This window comes from Ixodes scapularis, unplaced genomic scaffold, assembly GCF_016920785.2.
Source record: "Ixodes scapularis isolate PalLabHiFi unplaced genomic scaffold, ASM1692078v2 PGA_scaffold1__304_contigs__length_218370807, whole genome shotgun sequence".
In the NCBI taxonomy this organism is placed as follows: Eukaryota; Metazoa; Arthropoda; class Arachnida; order Ixodida; family Ixodidae; genus Ixodes; species Ixodes scapularis.
In genome coordinates, this window is record NW_024609846.1 from 127,579,636 (window position 1) to 127,591,333 (window position 11,698).

Sequence of the window (11,698 nt, forward strand, 5' to 3'; positions counted from 1 at the left end):
ATATGTTTCTGAATTAAAGATTCGAGCAGCTTGCAGCACTCGGACGTTATCGACATTGAACTATAGTTGGAAAGCTGCTTGTTTGTGAAGGTTCCACACAGACTGATTTTTATTTGCACCCTCAAAGTGACTTGGTACGTCCGCATCATACACCGATGTATTAAAAATAAACGTAGGTATTTTGCTAAATATTTAGCACAAGAATTCAATAGCGAATATGCTAGCAGCTAAAGTTCTATTTTCAGTTTGATCTACAGTTATAAAATCACAAGGCAGCATAATTTTAGCCTTCTTAGACATAAGAGGAATGGCCATTGTTTGGTCCTTCCGTGTCCGTTGTCGCGTTCCAGCCAAACTATATTTTTAGCCTATGTGTTTGTAATAGTAGATTCCTTCACGCAGTCAGCGCCATGCATTTTAAAAACTGAGCAATCGCTGCGGCTGTCCACCTTCGGTTGCCATTGTGTGATGTTATAGGTTCAGGTCAAACCGCCGAATGAGGAATTCAGTCACACCGTGAGGTTTGATCAAGATATATATATATTAAAAAAAATTAACAAAAAAATAAGAAACGTTCTAGCTATACACAAATCTACAGGTCAGAAATTGCCTCACTTTCAGTCCGTCCTTGTGTGGCTGAAGGTCTTGGTGCTGTCTTGTTTTCAGCAGCGCTTGGTTGTTGGTGCGTGTGGTTCCTTGTTGGTGGTCTGGGATGCTCTGCTCCGAGACACCGCCGAAGTCGTTCCCCGTGATGTTCCTTGGGGCTGGTCTGGGATGTTCTGCTCCGGGACACCGCCGAAGTCGATAGTCTTTCCCACCAGCGGCTCCTTCGGATCGCTGCCGAATGCCTCGTTCATGCCGGATGTTGCCGCTTTGGTTGCACACCGCCAAGCTGATGTTTCACCCGACAGTAGCAACCTCGGGACGTTGCCGGGTGTGCTTCCACCTGGTCGGGTTACCGCCGAACAAGAACCCCTCTTCTTCCTCTTTTTCGCTCCCTTCTCCTCCGGCCTGCTCCCTCGACGTTTTCCTCTTCTACTCCATTTTTTTCTGTTGTAGCACGACATTTACCCCCTCCTCCAGAATTTAGTCGTACTAAATTTCTACACCACGTTGATGCATCATCCCCCTTTTTTTTTGTTTACGTCCCTGTGTTGATTCACCAGTTTGCGCATCACTTTCACACCCTGAACGTTTTATATCTGGCCCGCACCCAGTTCACAATTTCAGGTACACCAGCACATCAGCTGCATCTCACTGCCGCCGCTAAAGCACTTCTATCCGTTACTGTATCACGGTATACTTCCATCATGCGTATAAATATTACCATATTTACAAAACAAATTTCCACCCTACCCCTTTTTGTCGATCAAACTCTGCTCAAGTAGTCCGCCCCGATATTGTCTTTGCCTTTTATATACTTAATCCTAAATGTAAACTCTTGCAGAGATAAACTCCACCTCATTACCCTCGCGTTGTTGACTTTCGTCTTATTCAAATATTCTAGCGGTTGATGGTCCGTCTCAACTACGAATTCCTTTCCGTACAGGTAAATAGCATATTTACCAATTGCCCACACGAGTGCGAGGCATTCACGTTCTATAGCCGCAAAGTTCTTTTCGCTCGCGCTAAGTTTTCTACTGCCATATAACACTGAATGCAGCATGCCCTCGTGCTCTTGCAACAGCACTGCTCCCAAAGCTTCGTCTGATGCATCCGTACGCAGGACAAATTGCTTAGACACATCGGGCGCTAACAAAATGGGTGGTTCTGCCAGCCTTCTTTTAAGCTCTTTGAAGCTTGTGTCATGTTCAGAGCACCATTCTACTGTGTTACTTTGTCCCTTCCTTGTGAGGTTAGTAAGTGGGGCTGCTATCTCTGCATAACGGGGTATAAACTCTCTATAATACCCTGTAAGACCTAGAAAGGCTCGCACCTGTTTTTTTTGTCTTTGGCGCCGATGCTTGTTGAATCTTTTCTATTATTTCCCTCTTCGGTGCGATTTGGCCCATACCAAGCTTGTGACCTAAAAATGTTATCGCGTCAAACCCAACCTCACATTTGTTTGGCTTAACCGTGAGATGATTCCTCTTGAGACATTCAAAAATTTGCCGTAATGTTTGGCAGTGGTCTTCCCACGAGTCAGTGGCCACCAGAATGTCGTCAATGTAATGATGTACATTGGGCACCCCCTCCAGGACGGACCTCATCAACTTGGTAAACACTGCAGCAGCCGTCTTCAGTCCGAAAGGCATAAACCGGAATTGGTAAAGGCCCGTTCTTGTAGAGAAGGCAGTCTTTTCTTTGGCTGATTCTTCCATCGGTATCTGCCAATACCCCTTTGCTAGATCCAATTTAGAAAAATATTTTTTTTGCCCGACTCTTGCAAACACTACGTCCGACCTTGGTATAGGTTCAGCGTCAGCCACTAAGACTGCGTTCAATCGCCGAAAGTCAACACAAAGCCTATTAGAGCCATCAGGCTTTTTTACCATTATTATGGGTGCGTTGTAGGCGGACGTGGATCGTTCGATGATGCCTAATCTTAGCATCTCTTCCACTTCTTCTTCCACCTCGTCCTGGATGGCAAAAGGCAACGGATACTGCCTTACAAACACCGGCTCTTCTGTCATCAATCGAAGTTTGCATTGCAATGCATTTGTTCTGCCCGGTACGTCAGAGAATATATCTTCAAACACCCCGATCGCGTCAGCCAGATCTTTCTTTTGCTTTTGGCTTAATTTAGGATTGATGACCACATCCTGCGCTCCCTGTTGCCTTTTTAGACTGGGCGTCGTGATCTCCCCTAAGTCTTCAACCTCATCCTGGACCACCATCACCCCACAACTTTCATTCTTAGTTTCGCGATCTACATATTTTTGTAACATGTTTATGTGAAACGTTTTTCTTTTGTCGCCAACCAGCAGTTCGTAGTTTAAATCGCCTTTTCGCCTCGCAACTTCGTATGGTCCCTTCCACTGCATGGTTGTTTGTTGTGGTCACTGGGTAGCAGTATGAGCACTCTGTCGCCTGGCTCGAACCTTCGAGCCTGGCTCTTCCGGTCGTAGAACCTTTTCTGTTTTGTTTGCGCCTCTGCCATGATCTCATGCGCCACTTCACATGTTTTCTTCAGTTTGTCCTTGAGTTCGATCACGTATCCGTATGATGTTTTTAACTCCTGGTTTAAGCTTTTATTGGACCACAGCTCCTTAAGGATGGTCAAAGGACCTCTCACATTTCGCCCGTACAACATCTCAAATGGTGCGAAGCCTAGCGACGCTTGTGGTACTCCTCTATAGGCAAAGAGGAGTGCCGGGATATACCTATCCCAGTCCGTGGGTCGTTCTTGGCTCATTCTCTTCATCATTTGCTTGATGGTACCATTAAATCTCTCTACAAGCCCATTACACATTGGGTGATATGGCGTAGTTAACAACTGCCGAAAGGATAATAGCCGTCCTATCTCTTTCATAAGATTGGAAGTGAAGTTCGTACCTCGATCACTCAGAATCTCCTTAGGTACTCCGTACCGGGAGAACATCTCGACTAGGGCTTCTGCCACCTGCGGGGTATCAATGGTTTTCAATGCCACAGCGTCCGGGTACCTCGTGGCTACATCAACCATTGTCAAGATATATCGGTTTCCCTTGCTGGACTTCGGGGTTATTGGTCCAATGATATCTATCGCTACCCGGTGGAAGGGTTCTTCAATTATGGGCATACTCATCATTGGGGCTTTTTTCACGGTGCCTTTTGGTATAGTGCGTTGGCACACATCACAAGACCGTATGTAACGTTTCACGTCGCCTTGCATACCAGGCCAAAAGAATTCTTCCGCTACCCTAGCGACCGTGCTCTTTACCCCCTGATGGCCCGACATTATTCCATCGTGAGCCAATTCCATTACAGTCTTTCTAAATACCGTTGGTACAATCAGTTGGTGTCTCACGTCCCCGTCGCTGAATTCGACTCGGCGGAACAACAAATCATCCTTCACGACGTATTCCGTTGTTACGTCACATCTCCATTTCCGCACTCGTTTATTCAGACTTCTAAAACACCTCTGCAGACTCTCATCCGACTTTTGCTGCCCCGTTAATTGAAGAGCTGTGACTTCTAGCAGCTCTATAACCGGCGCCTTGAGCTGGGGCAATTGTTTCTCTTCTCTTTTGTCCGTTCTTTTTGCTCCTGCTGCAAATGACACCTCGTTATGAATCTGCTCTGCATTCAACGCCTCCTTTTCCCCGATTTCTTGCAGTAGTCGGTCGTTCTCAGCATGTGATGTAACGCTGTTCAATGAATTAGACGGCGTTTCGCCAAACACTTCATCTTCCCGGTGACGTATTTTCTTCGTACTTGTGCCCCACCCTGGATCCGGGCAGTCCACTTTTCTAGCCCCTGGGATGTTACCCAGTATGAGGTCATACAGCGGTTCTTCTACGCATTTGGCACGTACTTCCCCCGTGTAATAAGGTGTATCTATGTTGATTATCGCTTCAGGCATATCCCTCATGGTGCCGTCAACCAGGATAACGCCAGTGGACGTCCCTGTGAACTCCTCACTTCGTACCAGCCTTTTTCTTACTAGTACTGTGTTGGTTCCACTATCCCTCAGCACTGATATCTTAATATCATGTAACCTCCCTTCGACCACCGGCATCATTATGTCGATATGGTGTACTAAGTCAGCGTCAGTAACATGCTCAAATCTTGTATTTGTTATCGCTCCCTGCTGTTCTTTGTTGTCCCTCTTTAATGCCTTCTGTCTTTTATCCAGGACACACGCTGCTTTGTTCTGTGAGTGATTGGCGCACTGCCCAGCTTTGTGTCCCATTTTGCCGCACTCCCAGCATCGTACTCCTGCCTGATTTTGTCTATATCCGCTTCTGCAGTCAGTTGCCTTATGCCCAACCTTACTGCACAGAAAGCATCTAGGCGATGGTCTTCGGGTTCCTCCCGTTTGTCCAGTACCCTTACTGTTCTCGCCGTCTGGTCTCACTGTTGTACAACCCCCATCTTTCATAGCACCCAGATTGCATTTTCCCTGGGCTTCCAGGTACTGGTCAGCTAACTCTGCCATTTCTTGCGCTGCGTTCACGTTACGTTCTTTTAGAAAAATGGCCAGCTTAGGGTGACAGCAACTAAGGAACTGTTCGGCAATCACCCTGTCCCTCACTGCCTCGAACGTCTTCTCTGTCTGCGCCATCTCGAGCCACCTATCAAAATAATTACTCAATCTGGTACAGAATTGTCGTCCAGTTTCTGCCTCCTCCGGCTTGCTTCGTCTGAACTTTTCTCTAAAACCGTCTGCAGTTAGTCTGAATCGTTGGAGCAAGGAGATCTTAACCTTCTCATAGTCTAGGGAGTCAGCTGCTGTCATCCTCCCGAATGCGGTTAAAGCTTCACCCACCAGGCAAAGACTAAGGGACGTCGCCCATTCCTCCTTCGCCCATCCTTGTCCTACCGCAATCCTCTCAAATCTATGCAGGTAGGCATCTAAGTCATCGCGTTTCTCGTCAAAGGGCGGCATCAATTTCTTCAAGCACGCTCGTCCTCTTGACTGACCTTCGCTCCCTCCGTCTGTTGTCGCTCCACTGGCGCGTTCTGTTTCCGCGAGCGTGATCTTAAGCTCTATCATAGCGATCTCATGTGCCGCTTTCAGTCTGGCGTCCTCCCTCTCCCTCTCAGCCTTCTGCTGTTCCCTCTCATGTTCGAGTTTGGAATCTTCTCTAGCGTGCACTCTCTCCTCTCTCTCACGCTTTATTTCCTCCTCCAGAAGATGCAACGCTTCCTCTTTTGTTAGTCCGAGGGAGCTTCCCAAAGCCATTATCTTTTCAAAATCCATTTCAAACTTGTTGGGAACCGTTCACCGGTACAACTGGTTTTCCTCACTCTGCGGTTTGTATCCTGGCAGGCTCGCCAAATTGTGATGTTATAGGTTCAGGTCAAACCGCCGAATGAGGAATTCAGTCACACCGTGAGGTTTGATCAAGATATATATATATTAAAAAAAATTAACAAAAAATAAGAAACGTTCTAGCTATACACAAATCTACAGGTCAGAAATTGCCTCACTTTCAGTCCGTCCTTGTGTGGCTGAAGGTCTTGGTGCTGTCTTGTTTTCAGCAGCGCTTGGTTGTTGGTGCGTGTGGTTCCTTGTTGGTGGTCTGGGATGCTCTGCTCCGAGACACCGCCGAAGTCGTTCCCCGTGATGTTCCTTGGGGCTGGTCTGGGATGTTCTGCTCCGGGACACCGCCGAAGTCGATAGTCTTTCCCACCAGGGGCTCCTTCGGATCGCTGCCGAATGCCTCGTTCATGCCGGATGTTGCTGCTTTGGTTGCACACCGCCAAGCTGATGTTTCACCCGACAGTAGCAACCTCGGGACGTTGCCGGGTGTGCTTCCACCTGGTCGGGTTACCGCCGAACAAGAACCCCTCTTCTTCCTCTTTTTCGCTCCCTTCTCCTCCGGCCTGCTCCCTCGACGTTTTCCTCTTCTACTCCATTTTTTTCTGTTGTAGCACGACACATTGGCATGTCGACAATGTTTTAGTAATTTTTTGTGTTTTTCGGCTGCGACTCTAAAGTAATCCATGTCACTTTCACTTCGACCGCACCTATGCTATTGTTCATGGCATCCAGTCGAGCAGCATCAAAAGTGTATCTTCGCGGCACTACTCTTTGAATTTGTGCATTTTCTATCAGCGGCTCAACCAATCAGTAAATGCGCCGCAATCCTGCACCCTTTTCCCTGTGCATGATTGGTCACGCCGGTGACAGCAAACGCACAAAGACAACGAGTGCTTTTACAACTCATTAAAACTTTGGTTTGGGCTAGTTGGTCCATCGTAGGTATAAGATTTAAAAGCGCAAACAGACAGGGACAATAGAAAATAACACAAACGACAGGGACAAGGCGGTACTCTCAACTGATTTATTGCAAGATCGTTCAACGCTTTTATACAACTCATCCACCATATACATTTCAGAAAATGCCAACAGCCAATAAAACACCTTACAGACACCCATCGAGATAGGTCACTTCTTTATCTAGTAGGCTAACAGATGGCGCACTGATGGACTTGTCATTCTTCTTTTTAATATAGAAAAGCCTCCCGCTCTGTTTTTCCTTTCGCTTTTTTCAAGAACGTTGTTGACTCCAAAATCGGCTCGCAACCACAACGCTTGCAATGCTCCGACAGATGACTCCCCGAATTGTTGCGTACAGATAGTTTGTGCTCCCTTGCCCTGTCATTGAAACAGTGCCCTGTTTGTCCTGTTTGCACCTTCCCGCAACTAAGCGGTATTTCATAGATGACGTTAGTGACACAGTCTGTATATTGGCTTGCATGCTTCTTGGAGCACAGAACTTTCTTTTTTCTAGTCATCATCGGACAAATCTTAGCCAGTTTGCAGAGCGCAGAAAAAACAATGTTAACATTGCATCTGCTGGCAATCTTTTTTATGTTGTGTGAAACTTTGTGCATGTATGGAATGACACGCACTTTTTTTTTGTCTTTTTTGTGATACTGCCATTCTGTTGGTTCTTTTGTTTGATTTTTTGAAACAGGCTTTCACACACACTAGAAATCAGCCATGAAGGGAACCCTGCATTCCGTAGCCTTTTAATCTGTATATCAAAGCTAGTCGACATTTGGTGATTACAACTTTTTGCAAATGCTGCCTGGAGGCAGGTTGTAGCGATTCCCCTCTTAATGAGCTTAGACTGAACACTGTCAAACGACACTAGACTTTTCTTTGACCGCGGTTTATACATCCAACAAAAATGGTCTCCAGAAAAATGTATCATGAGATCTAAGAATTGAATGCGCTTGTCATCTGGCATCTCCCAAGTGAACTGCAGACCTCCTGATGCCTCTGTGAAGGCTCTAACAACTTTCACAACAACTTCATCCAAATTAGTAACAGTATTTAAAATTACAAGGAAATCGTCAACATACCTAAACGCCTTTACTATATGTAATTGCGCAAGACCTTCAGAGATCCGCTTGTCCAACGATGCTAAAAAAATGCCACAAAAAAGTTTGAAAGTTTTAATAAGTTTTAATGACTCATATTCGTTTTTCACTGCATAGTGTGTTTTCTGGCAAGATGTAAACGTTTAAAGCAGCGTACCTCTCCGTGTAGTCAGTATTAAAAAAGTGTATCACAAACAAGCGATTGCCCAACTGGAGAAAAGGTAACACAACAAAAAAGAAGCACGCAAAAAAAAAAGGTTGGGCCCGTTTGGCTTTAGGTCTATAGACTCCACTACCCTCACTCCAATTTTTTTTTGCGACACCACAGCAGCGCGTATGGCTATTTGCCCACTCCATCTGTCGGCCACTTGTGCTAACGTTTTTACTGCCGAGTGTATGTCTGCACCGTATGAAGACGAAAAGTACCCCTCGGGCTTAAATGATAGGACGGCTGAAGAGGCTACACAAATTCTATACCCCGTTTCACCTTATGACGCACAAAAGCGAACGCCACAAGCCACCAGTGCGAAATTATAGCTCGGAGTGTGTTACGTGATCTATCGGGTGGGCGGAGCGACGTGGGAAGCATGGAGTCGCCTGGTACGCACGGGGCGTCGAACTGACTATGATAACTTCTAGCACCGGTTGCAGGTCCGTCGTACGGCAAAACGGAGCATAAAGAGGTTAGAGAACATTGAATGAGGCCGAGACTGTCAATATGCGCTGGTGCATACCGATTCCGCTTGCCTCTGCTATGATTTTTGGCGGCGAGACAAATCGGTCCGGGACAGGTCTTTGCGCGAGGAAAGCCTTTACACTCCGCTGCAGCCAATCAGAACACACGGGGAAATTTTATTTGTTGACATCACAACCTTGCTGCCTTGTACAAATGGCACTTTCTTGTTGTATCAGCAAAAATAGGCATCGATACTAAATCATCCAGCCCATTTCGAAAAGCATCTGATCCAGAAAGACAGTGTATGTAATACAAATATGGGGAATAAAATCAGTGTAGAGTTAGGCATGAGCAGAGCGTACACACTGTATCGCGTTTAATCGTCCCCCCCCCCCCCCCCCCCCCCCCCGGGTTGGTTTATTCCTGCACTCTCAAAACGATAGTTCCAAGAGTATGTTGGCCATTCTCTTCGCACTGGGGGCTGCTAGCTAATATTGCCACACGCGGTGCCGAGCGATGGCGTGCGTGGCCAAGTGAATCCGGGTTGGATTCCAGGGAGCGGAATCTTCTTTTATTTATTCTTTCTACATGGAGTTCTCGTAAGTTCGAGAACCTTATCGTCCGATCAAGTTACGAATGTTCTGCGAGCCGAACGTTCTGGGCCGAATCTTCCAGAAGCCCACGCGTGTACAAAAGGGGCTTGACGAGGCATGCCGGAGCCAGTCTCGCCCCAGCGCTCGATCGGCGGTTTCGCCGACATCGACGTCCGCGACCCTCTGCTGTTCTTTTAATTTCCCTTTTTGTTTTTGTTTTAATGGGGCACAAGTTCACCCCATTAAACGTTTAGTTTCTTCAGTTATCATGGCCTCATCAATTGTCATTCGTGACAAAATAGATTTCGAAGCAGTGAACTGCTGATTGCAACGAGAAGGCTACAAGATACGCTGTCATTGGAAACCTGTCGCCTTCCTTCCTCTACTATAGACAGTTCTAACGCACCCTTCACACATATTTTTTTCAGTGAAGCACATACGACTCAGCACAAACCTATTAACTATGCGTGCGAGAAGAAAGTACCTTCATATTTGTGAAAGTAAAATGCGGCAGGTGTCACGTCTCGTCGTATCCTCGAGAGACCGGAGCCACGTGAATGGCGTTGTTTTTTTTCCGTTGAGTAAATCTGGTCGGCGGCGAGAGCATTCTCAGCAAATCTGAATGTGCCATTAGGCAGCAACAATGTCCCCTTCAAACCTCTGTAAACTGCTTACTAAAATATAGATATATATACCTCATTCAAATGTTACCATACCTTTTTTTTTAACCTGGAGGCGTTTTCCAAGAATATTTTTGCTTAAATGCAGCAAAAAACCCTTACGTCAAGTAACCCCACTTCAGTGCTCCAGTGTGACGAGCTATGTTAGTGTTAAAAGAAAAGGTTCACCCTTGAAAACAAACTTAAATGACACCAAACAAAGCAGGGTGGTTTTATTTGAAACCGAACATGCTTGTCGGGGTGGGTCTTTCGGCTTTTTTTAAAGATATATATATGTAATTTCCCCATTTCTGCAAAAAAACAAAACCGTTTTTCAACATTTTTTTAAATATTTCGTTTCACAAAAAAACAAATATTAAGTGGAGCAGGGTGAAAATATGTTTTTTACTCCGTGATTTTTCTACCCGGTTCTCTGCTCTGGGTAGAACGAAGCTGCTGCTTCGTTCGTAAGCATAGTGGTCGCTCCAAACGCAACTGCACGTCAACTGCATGCAAATATTGTGTGGTTTATGAATATAAAATATGTAAAAACTTCCTACCGTTATACCAGGTACAACGCTAACTTTCAGGCCTTCTACCTCAATCTGTTTGAAATTAACGAGTTTGAAAGCTACACATACTATAGGCCAGGGCATCTAAATTATTCGTGAAAAATATGAGCTTCCGATAAAAATATTACCATAACAAAACTTTATTTGAAAAAACACATTTTCAAAAAAAATACACATATTAAAAAACAAAATGAAAGAAAACCGGTGTAAATTTTAATAAAACTGTGGGGTACAACTTTCTTTAGGCCAGGCAAAAAGAAAGTGCAAAAACATGTTGCATCATTTGCTTAGTACAAAAAGTGTAACCGGTCAAAGTGGCGGTTGCAAAGAGTCTTGACTCTGGCGTTTTTCGTTTCTCCCCGCTGCTAACCTTTTTTTTTTCTAAAACAAATTTAACTTTTTTTTTGTCACAAATAAGAAAATTTATGTGTTGTAGCTTGCTGTCAAAGAAGATAAAAAATAACTTTCCAGATTTTTTTTTTTGCTTGTGGCTTTTTACGGGCACTCATGAAAGTTTACGATGGGTGATTCCACGAGAGATCAAACCTGCATGTCCACTCGACATTTCTTACTTTTTTTTTATTCGATGTACACACAAATGAATCGCACGAAACTTAACTTTGTTTATCGAGAATGCGTTTTCACTTCCAGAAAAATGTAGATGCTTTAAGATTGCGGGACGGCCCTGCTTCCACCGCGGACTGCAATAGTTGCCAACTTTGCGGTCCTGTGGACGGCGGGCTAAAAGTAGTACGACAAAAATGATTTTGTTTTTTTTACTGCATCAAAGTTTAAGTCAACTGCACACAATTATTATGTTATCTATAAAATGAGAAAGTATGTAAAAATGCATAACTTAGACTAGGCGAAACAAATACACAAACTATGTGGCCTTCCACCCCAAGATGTATGACGTTAACGAGTCCGAAAACTATGCACAAAAAAGGCCAGGGCATCCAAAATGTACTTAAAAAAACATGATTTTTCGGTAAAAATATAAACATTAAAAAATAATTTTTAAACAACACATTTAAGAAACAATCCCATATTGAAAAACAAAAATAGCCAGTTTCCGTTCTACTAAAACTTGAGGATACAACTCTTCTTAAACCAGGCAAAAAAAAAAAAAAAAAACAACGTAAAAAGACATCATTTGCTTGGTACAAAAGTTCTAACCGGTCAAAGTGGCGGTTGCGAAGCGTCTTGACTCCGGGGCTTTCG

General features: G+C 44.9%; 1 protein-coding gene across 1 annotated transcript; it reads right to left on the reverse strand.

Moving 5' to 3' along the window:
• Window positions 1-2,935: 2,935 nt before the first annotated feature.
• Window positions 2,936-5,206, reverse strand: LOC120846759. Its single transcript, XM_040218629.1, has one exon. It carries the CDS (start codon window positions 5,204-5,206, stop codon window positions 2,936-2,938), a length of 2,271 nt encoding a protein of 756 aa, XP_040074563.1.
• Window positions 5,207-11,698: the final 6,492 nt, after the last annotated feature.